Source organism: Prinia subflava, chromosome 4, assembly GCF_021018805.1.
Source record: "Prinia subflava isolate CZ2003 ecotype Zambia chromosome 4, Cam_Psub_1.2, whole genome shotgun sequence".
NCBI classification, from domain to species: domain Eukaryota; kingdom Metazoa; phylum Chordata; class Aves; order Passeriformes; family Cisticolidae; genus Prinia; species Prinia subflava.
This window is the reverse complement of record NC_086250.1, coordinates 73,476,823-73,494,716: the sequence shown is the minus strand read 5'-3', so window position 1 is coordinate 73,494,716 and position 17,894 is coordinate 73,476,823. Positions and strand designations below refer to the sequence as shown.

The window sequence follows — 17,894 nt, the reverse complement described above, 5'->3', positions numbered from 1 at the left end:
GCTGGCGTTCAGGACCAGACACGCAGATCCAACAGCACCGATCCGTTCGGAAAGACACTCGGCATTGTCGAAATGTAGCATTGAGTTCAGTCCTCACGGGAATGACGGGCTCTTCCCAAGCCTTCTGCCTGATTTGAGTTGTCCCCTTCCCCGTGGCCCTGGTTTTTGTTTGGATTTGGGGTTCAGTGCTGTTTTCCCAGTGTTATTGCACACAGTATTCAGCTTCTCTTGGGAAGGTAGCAGGTCCAGCGGCGGCCGGGGCCAGCGCACAAATCCCGCAGCCGCTGACCAAAGTTCCTGATGGAGCTGTCCTCGGGCAGCCTTTGCACCGCTTTGTAGAGCAATAAAGCCTTACCAGAAACATTTCACAGGAGAGGAGGAATGCCAACACTTCCGTGGGAGGGGCGGGGAGGGCTTGGAGCGGGGCAGGGCCGGAGCTGGGGCAGCAGGGAACGGGCTGTCCCTGCAGGCAGCGCTGCTCCGGGCCCGGGGACGCGGGCTGGGCCAGGGCCCGGGGACACGGGCTGGGCCAGGGCAGGGTCGGCAGTGGCGCACAGAGGCCTCTCCTGCCCGTGCTGGCCGCAGGGGACCCTGCCCGCCACGAGGTGACCAGGGCTCTGCTGGCTCTTTGGAGACTCAATTAATGTATTTGCAAATGATGGAAATCCTTTTTCTGTTTGTTTTGTTCTGTTTTTAAAGTTTTTAATGGATGCAGGAACAGCAACACTTTTGCACTTTGTACCTGGTGATGACAGCGTTGTGAGGGTCACGGCTGCGGCCGTGCCCACCCAGGGAGGGGACACGGAGAGCCCAGGGGGACACCCGGGTCCCTCGGGGGGCTGGGAGAGCAGGGCCAGGTGAGGGGAGCACCTGGAGCTGGGTGTGGGATGTGGGGTGTGGGATGTGGGGTACGGCTGTGCCCAGGCTGCAGCCCCGCTCCCAGGAATGCTGTGCTGGTGCCAGGCTCTGAGCTCCCTGCCAGCCCAGCCTGGGGGCACACGGGGGGCACTGGGGCAGCTGAGCTGGAACCCCCTGGCATATGGAATCCTGGAAAACGCTCCCTTTGGAGCAGAGGCTGGAGCTTGGCACACAGGGAGCCAGACAGCTGCTGTGGGGTGCATTCCTGAGGGTGGGAAGTACCTGGCATTCCCAGCAAGGACCTGGCCAGGCTGCTGGAAATCCCTTCCTTGTGCTGGACTGAGGGGAACGAGGAGTTCCCCTGAGCAGTTCCCACTGCTCCTGGAGTGTCCTCACCTGGGCTGGGAGGGGACTGAGGGGACTGAGGTGTTCCACTGTGGGGCTGCCCCGCAGTGTCCCAGTGCCACGGGCCGTTCCCGCAGCCCTGCATGTGTCCAGATCGGTTCTGCTTGGAGGGAGAAGGGGCTGGATCCCAGGAACTGGGGTGCTGTAGATTACTGGGGTACTGGAGGTCACTGGGATGCTGGAGGTTATTTGGGCTGTGGCCACTTGTGTGCTGCTGGCAGGGCTGGGCTGTCCCCCAGCCCAATTTCCTTGGGAATCAGATGGTGCAGGGCTCTTGTTCTGGAAGTTTTCACTCGCTCTGTGTAATTTAAAATTAATAATTTAAAATTAATTGCACTGGGAGGAAAAAAAATCTCACTTTGTGCTTTGCTTCCCCCGCTTGGTGTTCAGGGATCAATCCCACTCCAGCCAGGACCCTCAGACAGGATCAGTGGCTTTGAGGTCCTGATTGGAGACACATTAAAGTCTTAATTTTCCAAGGATTGGTGCTAGAGTTCTGCTGGGCGTGGGCTTCCCCTCGGGCACTCTTGGGGCCCCAGAGCAGATCCCGTGGAAGCTGAAGGGTCCCTGTGCAGGTCCAGCCTGGCTGGGTCCGGGGGTGCCGGGTGCTCTTCCAGCCTCTGCCGTGCCCGGGTCCGTGTGGGACCGGGACACGAGGGAATGTCCTCGGCAGGCACAGCTGGATCCCCCTCCCCTCGGGGCAGTGCTCTGGGTGGGGCCACAGCGGGGTCCCCTCAGTGGGGGACAGGACAGGCGTCACCCCGGGGTGCCGAGCCTTGGGCCAGCAATAACCCCGGGTGACTCCCAGAGGATGGGGCTGGCCGTGCCTTCCGCTGCAATTCCAGCCTGGTGTTCCTCAGCTTTGGCTTCGAGTCCCTGAGCGGCAGAGAGAGCTTTAATAATAATAATTATATGAATAATAATGGTTATAATAATAATATCCTTGGGCATATCCAGATCCGAACACACCTCGTTACTGAGGCTCGTTAGTGGGTTAATTTATTACTTAGTGCTGAGACACATCACTGGAGCTTGGTCAGACTGTGGAGATGCACAAATTCCGTGGGGTTGGAGCCTGTGGATGATCCCCCCGTGCCTGGCACTGAGGCTCTCGGTTCATTCCAGCCCTCCCCTCCCCTGGGGCTGTTCTTCCCTGATCCAGACCAGCTCCTGCTGCTCGGGCTGCCGGGTTTGCAGCCCCAGAGCCAGGGCAGGGCCTCACCTGGCTCCAGGGGTTCTGTGGGGAACCAGGAACAGGAAATCCTTCCAAGGCAGAGCTTCCATCCCTGCAGGGGCACAGCGGGTGCGGAGAGCCCGCAGTGCCCCACTGAGGGTTCTCCTTCTCCCTGTGCTCCAGGAAAAGGCTTCCCAGGGCTGGAGCAGGATCTCCGGAGGGAGGAATTCCCTGTCCCCTGTCCCCTGTCCCCTGGCCCTGCTGGGCTCCGTGTCCCAGCGATGAGGGGTGTCCGTGGTGCTGGTGTCCCTGGGTGCTGGGGCACAGATCTCTGCCATTCCCTGGGTGGTTATCCATGCACTGGGATCCTGGAGAAACCCGGGAAGGGCTCTGGGAGCACAGGGAGCTGCGCCTTCATCCCCGTACAGCTCCAGGGTCGAGACAAGAGCAGCCAGGCCAGGCCCCTGGGGGAGGGTTCTGGAATGTTCCGTGCAGGGGCTCTGCCCTCCTGGGCATCCATCCCAGGACACGGCGATGGCGCTGTGCCCGCTGCTCCACGCTGGGATGGGAGGGGGGTCCTGGGCACAGTTAGAGCTGAACTCATCCCTGTGGCCAGTCCCGGGTAATTCCTGGATCGTGGCACGTCCGTCCCTGTGGATGTGGGCAGAACGGGCTCCTCAGAGGCGGGAAAATCTGGTGTTGGGAGTGTCCCCATCCCTGGTCACATCGGGTGCCTGTCCCGGTGTCCCCGGTCCTGTGGTGACACCGGGGGCAGAGCAGAGTGTGGGCAGGGGAGCAGAGCTGGAGGGCTGGGAATGCCAAATCCCAGAGCGTGGGGCTGTGGATGGAGCGGGAGTGGCTGGGACTGGGCATTCCCGGGGCTCAGGACAGGCTGGGGGTTCCGTACCCCTCATTCCAGGGCCCCCAGAGGTGTGTCCGGAATTCTGCGTGTCCCGGGTGACATCCTGTCCCCCCTGGCCTGGGCAGGCAGCCAGCAGGGGATGTTCCAGCCATCCCTTCAGCAACTGCACAGCCAAAACCTGCCCCAGAGCAGAGCTGCTGCTCCCCTTGGAGCACAGGCAGGCAAAGTCCCGGGCTCTGCTGGGATCCTGTGCCCTCAGCAAAGCCCAGAATTCTCCCAAAAGTGTCCCAAGGCTTTGCTGCTCCTGGGATGGAATCCCAAGGGTTCATCCCAAGGGTTCATCCCGAGGGTTCATCAGGAACATCTCTTCGGAGAGCTGCAGGTGGGCAGGGAGTGGAAACCCTGGGAGGCATGGATTGGAAAAAAGGAATAAAAAACACCAAAAAAAGACCAAACCCCAGCATTGCCCTCCGTGTCTGTTCCAAAGGTTTGGGCACCCCAGTTCCCAGACTCCCCAGTGGAAGGTTTGGGGTGAAGGTGCAGGGGCATTCCCAAGGAAATATCATTTTAATAAATTCCTTGCTCTCCAGTGGCATCCCAGAGTCATTTTTCCCACTGGCCAGAGAGCTTTCGTTAAAATCCTGATTTATCAGTGGCCGTCCTTGGCGCACATCCCTGTGCCAGGCCTTGAAATCCCAACCCCTCGAGATCCCCCTCATCCACAGGGACCTTCCTGCCCCACCGGGTGGGCTGGGAATTGATCCATTGGAAAAACCGGAGTTGATTTATCGGAAAAACTGGAATTGATCTATTGGAAAAACCAGAATTGATCTATTGGAAAGAACAGAATTGATCAGAAAAACCAAAAGTGATCTATTGAAAAAAACAGACTTGATCAGAAACCCCAAAATTGATCTATTGGAAAAATCTGAATTGATCAGAAAAACTGGAGTTGATCTATTGGAAAAAACAAAATTGATCTATTGGAAAAACCAGAATTGATCTATCAGAAAAGTGTGGTGCTTAGAGAAGGGCTCAGGTGTATTCAGGGTGTATCCAGGGTGTATCCAGGGTGTGTCCTGGGTGTGTCCTGGGTGTGTCCAGGGTATGTCTGTGGTGTATCCTGGGTGTATCCCTGGTGTATCCCAGCTGTATCCCAGCTGTGCCCATCTCCCTGCTGTCTGTCTCTCTTGGGCTGGCTCTGAACTGGTTCATACTGGGGCTGACTGGGCTGGGAGCTGCCCTGGGAGGATTCCTGGCCCCCTCCTCCCCGGCCTGCGGGTGCTGGGGTGGGAGCTGCTCCTGCCATTCCCTGTTCCCTTCCCATTCCCGCCGCCCTGGCTCCGTCCCAGTCTGGGGAGACATCTCCCACTGCTGGCTCCATCCTGTGCCACCCCCGTGTGCCACCCCCGTGTGCCACCCCCGTGTCCCACCCCCGTGTGCCACCCCCCGTGTCCCACCCTGCAGCCCCCGGGCAGGGCCCTGCCCCTGGAACGGGCTGTGCTGCTGTGTCCATGGGTTCTCTGGGGCTGCTCTCCTTGGATTCCTGTCGGGATTTTCCCTTTGCCCTGCCAGGTTGGATTTGGGCTTGCGGCATTCCCGGTCCGGAATCGGCTCTGGAGCTCGGCAGTGTTAATGAATAATTACCTGTGTTAATTAATGCCGTGTGGCAGGAGCGGTGCCCCGGAGGAGCTGGAGCAGCTCCAGCGCTGGGTCAGTGCAGTGTGAGCTCTTTGGAGGATGGGTTGGATCAGTTCCCAGGTTTCCCCTGGGTGACGTTCCTGACTTCCAGGAATGCTGCTGTGTTTGGGCTGAGAGCGGGATCTTTGCTCCTGCTTTTCCCTCCGTGGTGGGAAGTTCAGCAAACCCAGGCGGTTTCCGGGTGTGTTTAGGGCTGAACTTGGGGACAGACAAATGGCAAAGGAACAGTTTGGCTCCTCCCCGCTGCCTTCACTCACCTGAACCTCTCTTACCTCATCCAGGAGGGCTTTGTGGCGTCCCAGCTCCCGCCTGGATTTGTACAGAATTCCCAGTGCTCACCTCTCCCCGCAGTGGGATATTCCCATGGAAAGTGTATTTTTGTATTTGATGCTGATGGGAAGAGAGGGGTTTTCCTCTCTCCCTGAATTCGGGGCTTTTCTGGAGCCTTCCCTTCTATTTTTGATTCCCTCAAGTTCTTGGCCAGATGGAAAGGAGGAAACAACCCTTTCTCTGTGATTTCAGTGCTCAGAGGTAGTTCTGCAGAGCTTTGTAGAGTTCTGGGAATGCCGTAGGGATTCCCCTTGGGGGCTGGGTGTGGTGCCCTCGGCAGTGAGGGCACTGCTGGAGGATCCCCTTGGCCGGATCTCATGGATCCAAACGTGGAGTGGAATTATCCACAGGCATGGCAAATGTTTCTGGAGCCTTTCTCTCCATGGAAAAGCTTCTCCCACTCTCCACTTTCCCAAAGTGCTGCTGGAGAGCCTCGAGTGGCCCTTGGGGAGCTGGGGTTGGGACAGGGAATTCCGGCTGTGCTTCTCCAGAGCCTGGATCTGGGCCTGGAGCTCCCTTGTTCCGTGTCCCTGGGTGCCTCCCGTGTCCTCCTGTGAATTCCTGGGGTCCTTCCCTGGCCCTTGGACTCATCCCTGGGGCTGTGCAGTTCCCTGGTCCTCACATCTGTTCCATGGCCTTGCCTTTGGTCCTTGCAGCTGTTCCAGCCCTCTGCATTCCCTGTTCCTGCAGTTAATCCCTGTTCCTGCAGCCATTCCCTGCAGCCATTCCCTGTTCCCTGCAGCCATTCCCTGCTCCTGCAGCCATTCCCTGTTCCCTGCAGCCATTCCCTGCTCCTGCAGCCATTCCCTGCTCCTGCAGCCATTCCCTGCTCCTGCAGCCATTCCCTGTTCCTGCAGCCATTCCCTGTTCCTGCAGCCACTCCCTGCTCCTGCAGCCATTCCCTGTTCCTGCAGCCATTCCCTGTTCCTGCAGCCACTCCCTGCTCCTGCAGCCATTCCCTGTTCCTGCAGTTAATCCCTGTTCCTGCAGCCATTCCCTGCTCCTGCAGCCATTCCCTGTTCCCTGCAGCCATTCCCTGTTCCTGCAGCCATTCCCTGTTCCTGCAGCCATTCCCTGTTCCTGCAGCCATTCCCTGTTCCTGCAGCCATTCCCTGCAGCCACTCCCTGTTCCTGCAGCCATTCCCTGTTCCTGCAGCCATTCCCTGTTCCTGCAGCCACTCCCTGTTCCTGCAGCCATTCCCTGTTCCTGCAGTTAATCCCTGTTCCTGCAGCCATTCCCTGTTCCTGCAGCCATTCCCTGCAGCCATTCCCTGTTCCCTGCAGCCATTCCCTGTTCCCTGCAGCCACTCCCTGCTCCTGCAGCCATTCCCTGTTCCTGCAGCCATTCCCTGTTCCCTGCAGCCATTCCCTGTTCCTGCAGCCATTCCCTGTTCCTGCAGCCATTCCCTGTTCCTGCAGCCATTCCCTGTTCCTGCAGCCATTCCCTGTTCCCTGCTCCTGCAGCCATTCCCTGTTCCTGCAGCCATTCCCTGCTCCTGCAGCCATTCCCTGTTCCTCACCTCCCTGTTCCCACTCCTGGCAGTGACTTTGCATGGACACTTCAGCTCTTTCCCTGCCCCTCTCTCTCATCCCAGGAATGTTCAAACTCCAATCTGTGTCTGATTGGCCACAGCAGAATCTGGAAAACTGGGGGAAATCCCAATCCCTTCCCTTCCCTTCCCTTCCCTTCCCTTCCCTTCCCTTCCCTTCCCTTCCCTTCCCTTCCCTTCCCTTCCCTTCCCTTCCCTTCCCTTCCCTTCCCTTCCCTTCCCTTCCCTTCCCTTCCCTTCCCTTCCCTTCCCTTCCCTTCCCAAACCTTCCCAAACCTTCCCAAACCTTCCCAAACCTTCCCAAACCTTCCCTTCCCAAACCTTCCCTTCCCTTCCCAAACCTTCCCTTCCCTTCCCAAACCTTCCCTTCCCAAACCTTCCCTTCCCAAACCTTCCCAAACCTTCCCAAACCTTCCCAAACCTTCCCAAACCTTCCCAAACCTTCCCAAACCTTCCCAAACCTTCCCAAACCTTCCCTTCCCTGGATCCTGTTGGAGTTAATTCCCGTGTGTTCATCCCATCCCTGCTCCTCCCCATCCCAGACCCTGCAGCTTTCCCAGGAAAGGTTTTCTCCCCCGGGCACTTCCAGCTCCGAGGCCCCTCGGACCACGCTGGGAGTTCAGAGCAGTGCAGAGCCTTGGGCTGGGCTGGGCGGAGCCAGCTCTGCCCATTCCAGCTTGGATCCAGTCCTGTTCCAGCCCAGATCACAGGAAACGGGGAAGGGGAACGTCCTGTGCCCGCGCCCATGGATAACATTCCCAATTCCCATGTGCCTTAAATGCATCCCAGTGCCAGCAGTGGAGTTCTGTCCCCTGTGCCCTTCCCCCTACACCTCACAGCTCCTTGTCCCAGTTAGCCCATCCCAGTATCCCAGTTAGCTCATCCCGTATCCCAGTTCATCCCAGTATCCCAGTTCATCCCAGTATCCCAGTTCATCCATCTCAGTATCCCAGTTCATCCCTGTATTCCAGTCCATCCCAGTATCCCAGTCCATCCCTTTATCCCAGTCCACCCATCCCAGTGTCCCAGTTCATCCCAGTGTCCCAGTTCATCCCAGTATCCCAGTTCATCCATCCCTTTATCCCAGTCCATCTGTCCCAGTCTCCCAGTCCATCCCAGCATCCCAATTCATCCATCCCCATATCCCAGTTCATCCTCTATCCCAGTCCATCCAGTATCCCAGTTAACCCATCCCAGTCCCCCCCAGTCCCTCCCAGTCCCCATCCCCGGTGTCCCCGGCTGTGCTCCCAGCTCGGGGCAGATCCAGCCGGGATTTGTTCTCCGGGCCCTCCCTGGGTTCCCCGGGCTGGGGTGGGGTTGGGATGGGCCTGTCGGGATCCCACGGAGCAGCAGGAATGTGTCCTCTGGGAATGCTCCGCTCCCGGGGCTCCCCTTGGAGAGGCTGATCCCTCCCAGGGATCCCAGAACGGGAACGCCGTGTGCATTCCCTGTGTGCTCCAAAGGGAAACCGGGCTCAGCCTGGCCAGGGCAGCTGTGGCCGAGTGGGACACAAACGGGGCTTCAAAGAGACAGGGAGAAAGGATCATTCCTGATTTCCTCATGGAATGGAGTTAGTGTTAATCCCAAATATTTTATTATTTAATGGAATTTAAATCAAAACTTCCCGGGCCTGTAAATATTCCCCTGCCTTGGAACATAAACATTCCCTGCTGGATCTGGGGTTTGTGGAATGGAAAGGGATTTTCTGCCAGGAAGCCCCAGAGAAATCCCTGATGAGCTTTTCCCTCTTAAAATTGTCCTTCCCTTCCATGGCAGCTGATCCCAGGTGGGAAACACCGGGAATGCTCCGACCTCCCGTGTGGAGGGGACGGTGCTGGGATCCAGCCTCCAACCTGGGCTGGCACTGAGGGAGGGGCTGGAATTGGGAACTCGCTGGGCTGGGCTGGGATTTCCCTGGCTGGGATCCCCTTTCCCAGTTGGGATCCCCTTTCCCAGTTGGGATCCCCTTTCCCTGGTTGGGATGGATCCATGGGATGGGGGCAGAGGGGACACAGGACAGGCAGGAGCATTCCAGAGGATGGATCCATGGGATGGGGGCAGAGGAACGTCCCGGCTGGGGCAGCAGGAGCTGCTCCGAGCGTGTCCCTGGCTCCTCCTTCCCTCCCCAGCGTTTGCTGTAAATAGGGAATATTTATAAAAATGTATTGCAGAGATTTCTAAACTCACCCAAATCCCTTCTTTTCCCAGAGCTTTTGGCTTTGCTGGGATCTCCTGGAGCAGGAGATTGTCACCTTCCAGTGGGCTCCGGCATCAGTACAGATCAATCCAATCCCAATCCCAGTCCCAGGTGCTGGGCAGGGCCGGGAATTCCAGGGCTCCCAGGGCTGGGAATGGAGCGATTCCTTCCCTCCATTTTACCCCCGTTCCGTTTTCTCCGTGTGGGAGAGGCTGTTCCAGGCTGGAGCCAGCCCAGGCTGTCCCTGGTGCTCTCGGAGGTCACAGATTTTCCCTTTCCTTGTTTCTGTCTTTGCCTTCCATGTCTGACCCGGCTGCAGCGGCAGTTGAGGGGAGTTCGGGTGGAGAAGTGGAGTTTTCCAGGCATTCTCCTGGATGTGACATTTTCCAAACCTTTCCTTTCTCCCGGGATGTGCCGGGCCCTGGGGGCTGATCCTGCTGGCACATCCCATCCCCGGGGTTCCTGCAGGGTGAGTTTGCTCCAGCAAATCCTCCTTGGCTCCGGCTGTCACCCCCAGAATATTCCGTGTTTGCTCTGGAGCCTCCAGAGCCTCCGGAGCCTCTGGAGCCTCTGGAGCCTCCGGAGCCGCTTTTCCAGGGCTCGCTGGGAACGCTGGGCTCTGACTGTTAGCACAAACCAAGGGCGGATTCACCCCCGGGAGTCCTCCGGCCCCAGAACCCCGAACTGGTCTGAAAATGCCCCAGGCCAGGCTGTTTGTTGGGAATAATTCCGGATCTCCAGGAGGGCAGGAGGCTCTGGGACCCAGCGGTGCCCGGGCCCGGCAGGGCCATCCAGGCGCCCCGAGGGAGCGGGTTCTGCCCGGGCTCCGTGCCCGCCCCGGGGGCTCCGTGCCCGCCCCGGGGGCTCCGTGCCCGCCCCAGGCCGTGCCTGGCTCCTCGCCTTGGCTCGTTCTGGGAAAAGGCCTTGGGAATGGCACCTCTGCCATCCCCACGTCCCGGCTGAGGCAGAGCCGATTCCAGGCTGTGGGATGGGAGCCGGAGCCTTCCCTGAGCGCGGGGGATCCCAGAAATGCCCGAGCGGGGAGGCGCTGCCGCCGTGGGGTGCGGGTCCATGGATTGGGAATGTTGCGGGCGGGTTCCCAGCCCGGCTTTCAGCGTCGCTCCGCTCCTCCTCTGCCCGCTCTCCCCAAACCCTGCCGGGGTGTCCTGAGCTGAGTCTCCCTCTCGATCCGCGCTGGCGCCCGGGGCCGCCCCGGGAATTTCCCGGGGGATTCGCGAGGGACGGGGGGTCCCGGCGGGAGCAGCGGGCGGGGGGGACTCGATGCCTTTCTCCACAACCACCGGCCCCGCAAAGCAATAAAACCACGGAGGGGCCGCGGGGGGATCCCGGGAGCGAGGGCGATGCCGGGGGAGCCTTCTCACGATGCCAACTGCCCTTAAACTGGGATCCGGGTCTTTGTAAGCAATGTGTGTATTATGTGTAAATACGAGGGACAAATTTGAAATTACTGCCTTTTCCCTGTTTATTTTTCTGAGTAATTCCAGATGTACTTTAGTCTCTCTACTGTCAAAACTTTTATATTGTAAATCTGATGCTGGTGGCTTTTTTGGTTATTTTGGTTTTTGTTTGGTTTTGGTTTTTTTTTTTGTAAAAAAGCGACAAAAAAAAAAAGAAAAAAAAAGAAAATAAGAAAAAGGAAAAAAGTCTGCATCTCTCTATGTTGTCAGTTTTAGGCTGTAAATTCCAACTATCAATAAAAGCTCAAAATTCACGTGCCAGTGCTGGGTTCCTCCGTCCTGCAGGACACGCCGAGGGTCCCGAGGGGGCTTTGGGACGGGCGGGGCCCCGAGGGAATCCCGGGATCCCTGAGGCTGGAAAAGCCCTCCCAGCCCGTCCAGTCCCAGCTGTGCCCCAGGCCCACCCTGTCCCCAGCCCAGAGCACTCAGTGCCACCTCCAGGAACTCCTTGGACACCTCCAGGGATGGGCACTCCAGAGCTCCCTTGGCATTTCCAAGGCCTGAGCTCCCTTTCCATGGGGAAATTCCTGCTGCTGCCCCCCCTGGCCCAGCCTGGGGCCGCTCCCTCTCCTCCTGTCCCTGTTCCTGCCAGGCTGGAAGGGCGGCAGCCCCAGCAGCAGCGCAGGACGAGGGTCCCCGTGCCAGGAGCCCCCGAGCTCTGCCCTGTGGCACGGGGACAGGCAGTGCCAGAGCTGAGCCCGCCCCGGGCTGTGCCCCGAGGCTCTGCCGCGTCTCCCGGTGCCCAGCGAGGCAAAAGGAGCATCTCTCATATTAATTTTTTTATTAAATTCCGTTAGTTTTCTCTTTATAGAATAACCTTTTCCTCTAGGCACAAATACAATACAAGGACTCTGCATGTTTGACACAATGTACAGAAACTTCAATAATCTACAACTGCTCGGGTAAGTTACAAAACCTCCGTGTTACACCTGACAGGCAGGAGGAACCGAGGACGGGGCGACTGTACAAAGAGCTCTGCACTGAAATAAAACGCTGGACTTTAAAAACGAGACGGGAGGAGGGGCTGGCGGGCTGGGGGTGTCAGTTTGGGGTGCGGGGGGTCCCGGGCGGCGGCGGGGCCGCAGTGACCCCACGGTGCCTTCCGGGGTCCCCCCAATTCATTCAGTGCGGGGCAGGGGGGCTGCAGGAGCCGAATCTGTACCGAGAGCCCCCCGGCACTGAGGGGCAGCAGCAGCCGGGGGACAGCGGGGCAGGGGCAGGGACAGGGACAGGGACAGGGCTGGGACAGGGACAGGGTCAGGGACAGGGCTGGGACAGGGGGTGCTCCCCTGGGCCCCCCGGGCTGGGCACAGGCAGAGCACGAAGGGGGCACGCGGGGGTGGTTTGGGAGGGAGGAGAGCCCTGAGGGCGTTTGGGGTGTGACCCGTGCAAAGGAGACCCTGCAGAGACCGGTGGCAGCTGCAGGGCCGCTGTCCCAGCCCTGTCCCAGCCCCTGTGGCTGCAGCCAGAGGGGACCCTCACCCCAGGGCTGGGCTGGTCCCCACCCCCAGGAGGGGACAGAGGGCACGCAGGAGGCTGCAGCATTTGGCACCTCCCGCAGGGAATGTGCCCCCGGGACAGCCAGCCTGGAGGTAGAGACTGTCCCAGCCAGGACAGGGACCCCAGCAGCACAGGGACCCCGGGCCACAGCCCGAGGAGTCTCCTGCCCGCTGGGAGCAGCGGCCACGGCCACGATCCCCGGGGACACGGGAGGCAGCGCCCGCAGCATCCCAGCACTGCCGGCACTCCCGTTCCTGCCCAGCTGCTCCAGGGCGGGACAGGACACGGGATGGTCCCGGTGCTCCACTCTGTCCCCTGTGCCATCCCCTGAGCTGCAGGGCTCTGTCCCCTGTGCCATCCCCTGAGCTGCAGGGCTCTGTCCCCTGTGCCACCCCTGAGCTGCAGGGCTCTGTCCTGTGCCATCCCCTGAGCTGCAGGGCTCTGTCCTGTGCCATCCCCTGAGCTGCAGGGCTCTGTCCCCTGTGCCATCCCCTGAGCTGCAGGGCTCTGTCCCCTGTGCCATCCCCTGAGCTGCAGGGCTCTGTCCCCTGTGCCATCCCCTGAGCTGCAGGTCCCGGCTCCGGCGGGACGGGAGCAGAGCCCAGGACCCGCCGCAGGCCGGGAGGGGCAGGGCGGGTTCGGGGGGCTCTGGCAGACATGCGAGGGGTGCACGATGAGGGGCAGGACGAGGGGGCGGCTCTGCCTCTCCCAGCGGTGTGGGGTGGGGCGTGGGGCAGGACCCCCTGCCCCGGGAGCCGGGGCTGGGGCACACGGAGGACACGGGGTCACGACACGGCTCAGACGGGCCCGGGGGCGGCACGGGGCCCCCGCCCGCTTCAACGCGAGGAATCCCTCCGGGTGCCGGGACACGCCCGTCCCGCCCGGCGGGCGGGAGGAAGGGCCGCTCCTCCTCTCCCTCAGTCCCGAGCTCGGCCTCGAGCCGGCGCTGCCTCCGGCCCCGCTGCGGGCGCGGCAGCCGTGCCTGGAATCGCGGCTCCGCTGAGCCGGGCTCACGCGTCCGACAGGCAGCTCTGGATGCGGTCGATCCACTGCTGGGCCAGCTGCACGTCCTGGGCGCAGAAATTGTAAACGCGTTTCGTCGTCTTCAGCTGTGGGCACGGAGAGGAGGGGCTGAGGAGGGGCCGAGGGCTGCGCCCGGGGCAGCGCCCGGAGCCGCGGCCGGAGCCACCGGAGCCGCCCAGCGCCCCCGGGACACTCACGTCGAAGAAAGCCTTCTCGTCCACCGTCTTGGGCGCCCCCATGGTGGGGGTCCCCGGCGTGATGGACTCCACCTCGGCCAGGTCGATGACCCCCTTGCACTCCGTGTCCATCCGGCTGTCGTAGTACCGCAGCTGGGGAGGGGACGGGATAATGGGATAATGGGATAATGGGATGGGATGGGATGGGACAGATCCCAGGGCCCAGCCGGTACCTGATGTTTTGTTTTATCCAGCACAAACCACCGAGACTTCCAGGGTTTCATGAAGGCGCCTTTCTTGTATAGAGACCCCTCGTAGGATCTGTGGGGCAGGAAGGGGCGGGGAGCGGCGGGGTCAGGGATGGGAACCCCAGGGCCCTTCCCCCGGCAGGATCCCTCTCCTGCCCTGCGCGCCCGGCCCCGCCCAGCGCCGCCTGCCTGTTCTCGCTCTCCGACATCTGGAACTGGCTGTAGAGGGTGGAGGTGCTGCGGCGCCCGCCCGGCTTCCCGCTGGAGGGCGTGGAGGTGCTGCTGGTGTCGCTGTCCAGGCTGAGGTTGAGCGTGGAGCCCACCCCGCTCTCCTGCAGGTACACGCCCAGCGAGCGCCGCTGGTGGGACAGCCCCGACGACATCAGCAGGGAGCTGGGGGTCTGCGGGACAGGGCGGCGTCAGGGGGCCGGGCATGGGCACCGGCGGCACCCAGAGCCAGCACCAGAACCAGCACCCAGAGCCAGCACCAGAACCGCCATCAGAACCAGCACCAGCATCAGAACCAGCACCAGCATCAGAACCAGCACCAGCACCCAGAGCCAGCACCAGAACCAGCACCAGCACCAGAACCAGCACCAGAACCGCCATCAGAACCAGCACCAGTATCAGAACCAGCACCAGCACCCAGAGCCAGCACCAAAACCAGCAGAAGCACCACAGCCACCATCAGAACCAGCAGCAGCACCCAGAAGCACCAGCCTGCCACACCCTGTCACACCTCTGTCACAGCCCCATCACAGCCCCTGTCACCCCCTGTCACCTACCCTGCTGCCCTCCTGCCGCCCCTCCGTGCGCTGGGACGCCTTCACCTTGTCCCACGTGTCCTTCCAGCGCTCCGGGACCTGCCCCAGCTCCATCTCCAGGTTCTGCAGCTCCTGTGGGGGTGATTCTGCTATCAGCCCCAGAGGGGACAAAACCCCCAGGGCCGCTGTGCCTGTGTCCCTGTCCCTGTCCCTGTGTCCCTGTCCCTGTCCCTTTGCCGCTGTCCCTGACCTGATGCTGCTGTCCCTGTGTCCCTGTCCCAGTCCCGGTGCCTCTGTCCCTGTCCCTGTCCTGCTGTCCCTGTCCCTGTGTCCTTATCCCTGTCCCTGTGTCCCTGTCCCGGTGCCCCTGTCCAGGTGCCCCTGTCCCTGTGCCCCTGTCCCTGTCCCGGTGTCCTTATCCCTGTCCCTGTGTCCCTGTCCCTGTCCCGGTGTCCCTGTCCCTGTCCCGGTGCCCCTGTCCCTGTCCCTGTGTCCCTGTCCCGGTGCCCCTGTCCCTGTCCCTGTGTCCCTGTCCCGGTGTCCCTGTCCCTGTCCCCATCCCAGACCTCCAGCAGTTTGGAGATGGCGTCGGGCTCCACGCGCCCGCGGTTGTCGTAGCAGGGCCAGATGATTCTGCGCTTGCTCTGCGGCGCCGCCGGCTCCTGCCGCTCGGGCTCCTCCGGCTCGGGGCCCTGCGCCAGCTCCCAGTCGTACGAGGGGCCCTCGGACAGCGTCTCCTCCGTGTAGTAATCCCACACCTTCAGGTTGGAGATGTTGCTGTACGGCCTCAGCACCTGCGGGAGCGGCGGGGGCGGCTCAGGGAGGGCAGCGGGGCCGGGCTGGACACTGCAGCCAGGCCAAGGGGACAGCGCGTCCACACGGGGCCCTGGGAGCGTCCAGCCTGAGCGGGGAAGGGTCCAGGGAGAGCCCAGAGCCCCTGCAGGGCCTGAAGGGGCTCCAGGAGAGCTGCAGAGGGGCTGGGGACAAGGGACAGAGGGACAGCACACAGGGAATGGCTCCCACTGCCAGAGGGCAGGGCTGGGTGGGATCTTGGGCAGGAATTGCTGCCTGGAATGGAATTGCCAGAGCAGCTGTGGCTGCCCCTGCATCCCTGGCAGTGCCCAGGCCAGGCTGGACCCTGGGGCTGGAGCAGCCTGGGGCAGTGGGAGGTGTCCCTGCCGTGGCAGGGGTGGCACTGCAGGGGCTCGGGGGACAAGTCCCAGCCCCAGCCGCTCCTGCAGGGAGGATCCCGGGGCGCTCCCAGCCCCCTCCAGGCGCTCCAGGTGCCCCCAGGTCTCACCTCCCCGTCCTCAGGTGCGTACAGATAGTTGAAGAAGACGGGAGCCTTCTTGTTGAGGCGGTCGATGTAGTCCCAGATGGATTTGGAGACCTGCTGGCCCTTCCGCTCGCCCTTCTCCTCGTACAGGAGCCCTGGGGACAGAGGGGACACGGGTGTGACAGGGCAGGGGCAGGTGGCACCGTGGCTGTGCCTGCTGTGCTCACCCAGCTCGATGCGCTCGTAGTCCGAGTCGAGCAGGAATGTCCGGAAGCGGTTGGAAATGTAGTGGTAGCTGAGGAACTTCAGGTAGTACTGGCTGAACTCGAACTCCATGGGGAACTGCAGGTGGATCTGCGGGAGCAGCGGCGGGGGAGCCCCGGGATGGCCGGGATGCACGGACACGGGCCGGGCCTGCGCCTGCCCCGGGGCACTCCAGGGCCTGCCGCAGCCTCGGGGGCCCACTGGCACTCGGGGGTCCCTCTGGGTGCTCAGGGGGCACTCAGGGGTCCCAGTGGGTGCTGGGGGTCCCTCTGGGTGCTCAGGGGGCACTCAGGGGTCCCAGTGGCATGGAGGGGTCCCTGTGGGTGCTGGGGATCCCCCTGGACACTGATGGACTCGGGGGGCACTCGGGGGTCCCAGCAGGCACTCGGGGGTTCCTGTGGGTGCTGGGGTTCCCCCTGGACACTGATGGAGCTGGGGGGCACTCAGGGGTCCCAGTGGGCACAGAGGGGTCCCTGTGGGTGCTGGGGTTCCCTCTGGGTGCTCAGGGTGCACTCAGGGGTCCCAGTGGCATGGAGGGGTCCCTGTAGGTGCTGGGGTCCCTCTGGACACTGATGGAGTTGGGGGGCACTCGGGGGTCCCTGTGGGTGCTGGGGGTCCCACTGGCCACTGATGGAGCTGGGGGGCACTCGGGGGTCCCAGCGGGCACTTGGGGGTCCCTGTGGGTGCTGGGGTTCCCCCTGGCCACTGATGGAGCTGGGGGGCACCCGGGGGTCCCTGTGGGTGCTGGGGTTCCCCCTGGCCACTGGTGGAGCTGGGGGGCACCCGGGGGTCCCAGCAGGCACTCAGGGGTTCCTGTGGGTGCTGGGGGTCCCACTGGCCACTGGTGGAGCTGGGGGGCACCCGGGGGTCCCGGCACAGCTCACCTGGTGCACGCAGTCCAGGAACTGCAGGAAGATGGGCGCGAAGCCGCTGCTCTGGCCCGCCAGGGTCTGTGCGCCGCGGTGGCTGAAGCGGTGGCCGAAGGACAGCCACTCCTTCTCCACCAGCAGCCGGAAGCCCTCCAGCGTGCGGTAGTAGGGGTCGGAGAGCAGCTGCACCAGGGACACCACCTGCGGGGACAGGGGGCTGCAGGGGCTGCGGGCACGGCCGCGGGGCCCCGCCACCGCCGGGCCTCACCTGCGTGGTGATGTCCCAGCCGTCCTCCAGGCTGACCAGCACGGACGAGCCCGTGTCCAGCAGCTCCACCACCAGCACCGAGATCTGCAGGATCTTGTGGATCTGTGGGGCAGGGCCAGCAGTGAGCAGGGCACAGGGGATCCCTGGGCTGGCCATGGGGGCAGTGTCCCCTTCTCCGGAGGGAGGCCACACTCGGCGGTCACAGGGGCCACCACCCCACGCTCAGACACGGCAGCAGGGACAGGGGACAGGGACCCTCCCTCCTCCAGTGGGACCCCTCCCACGGCTCCACACTGACCAGTCCCCCCGGGCCCTGCCCCATCCTGGCACTGCCCAGTCCCAGCCCCTCCGGAGCACCCAACAGGGCGGGTCCTGCCCGGCATTCCCCAGCTCTGTCCAGCACCACAGGGCTGAGCTCTGGACTGTCCCACCCTTGTCCCTCAGTGTCCCCAGGGTGTCCCAGTGCAGCTCTGGGCCCTGGAGGCCCAGAGGCCAGGCCCTGGCTGTGACTGACCTGGGACAGCCACTCCGACTCCTCCAGGGAGCGCAGGTAGGCCACGCTGGGGTCGCTGGAGGGGCAGCCGGGCACGCAGGCCTTCATCAGCTTCTTGAAGCTGGCCTTGACCTGGCGCACGTCGAACACCTCGATGGGCACCACCTCCCAGTGCTGCAGCGGGTCCGGCTTCACGCCCTGCGGGACGGCACGGCCGGGCTGCCCTGGGCTGCCCTGGGCTGGCCTGGGCTGCCCTGGGCTGGCCTGAACTGGCCTGAGCTGGTCTGGGCTGGCCTGGGCTGGTCTGGGCTGGCCTGAGCTGGCCTGGGCTGCCCTGAGCTGCCCTGGGCTGGCCTGGGCTGGCCTGGGCTGGCCTGAACTGCCCTGAGCTGCCCTGGGCTGGCCCGGGCTGCCCTGAGCTGGCCTGGGCTGGCCTGGGCTGCCCTGGGCTGGCCTGG

The 17,894-nt window shown here is 62.5% G+C and overlaps 2 protein-coding genes across 5 annotated transcripts in view; both read right to left on the bottom strand.

Moving 5' to 3' along the window:
- Window positions 1–6,020: 6,020 nt before the first annotated feature.
- Window positions 6,021–7,636, bottom strand: LOC134550477 (ribosome-binding protein 1-like). The gene is made up of 2 exons (XM_063397208.1): window positions 7,352–7,636; window positions 6,021–7,271 (listed from the first exon to the last, which is right to left on the bottom strand). Exons 1-2 carry the CDS (start codon window positions 7,634–7,636, stop codon window positions 6,021–6,023), a joined length of 1,536 nt encoding a protein of 511 aa, XP_063253278.1.
- A 3,685-nt stretch (window positions 7,637–11,321) lies between these two features.
- SBF1 (SET binding factor 1) overlaps window positions 11,322–17,894 on the bottom strand; it is a 72,488-nt gene continuing 65,915 nt past the window's right edge. For all 4 annotated transcript variants that reach the window (XM_063397196.1, XM_063397197.1, XM_063397198.1 and 1 more), the window contains 11 exons: window positions 17,458–17,634; window positions 16,944–17,045; window positions 16,691–16,876; window positions 15,770–15,896; window positions 15,567–15,697; window positions 14,833–15,060; window positions 14,288–14,398; window positions 13,692–13,903; window positions 13,488–13,575; window positions 13,276–13,407; window positions 11,322–13,164 (listed from right to left, as the gene is read on the bottom strand). In XM_063397196.1, the coding sequence (XP_063253266.1) occupies window positions 13,066–13,164; window positions 13,276–13,407; window positions 13,488–13,575; window positions 13,692–13,903; window positions 14,288–14,398; window positions 14,833–15,060; window positions 15,567–15,697; window positions 15,770–15,896; window positions 16,691–16,876; window positions 16,944–17,045; window positions 17,458–17,634 (1,593 nt within the window). In that variant the 3' untranslated portion in view covers window positions 11,322–13,065. The remainder of the gene's footprint in view (window positions 13,165–13,275; window positions 13,408–13,487; window positions 13,576–13,691; window positions 13,904–14,287; window positions 14,399–14,832; window positions 15,061–15,566; window positions 15,698–15,769; window positions 15,897–16,690; window positions 16,877–16,943; window positions 17,046–17,457; window positions 17,635–17,894) is intronic.

Coding starts and splice junctions, on each gene's coding strand:
- LOC134550477 (XM_063397208.1), bottom strand. CDS start 7,636: ATGTTATCCATGGGCGCGGGCACAGGACGTTCCCCTTCCCCGTTTCCT. Junction 7,272..7,351: donor CAGGATCCAGGGAAGGGAAG/GTTTGGGAAGGT, acceptor AGGTTTGGGAAG/GTTTGGGAAGGGAAGGTTTG.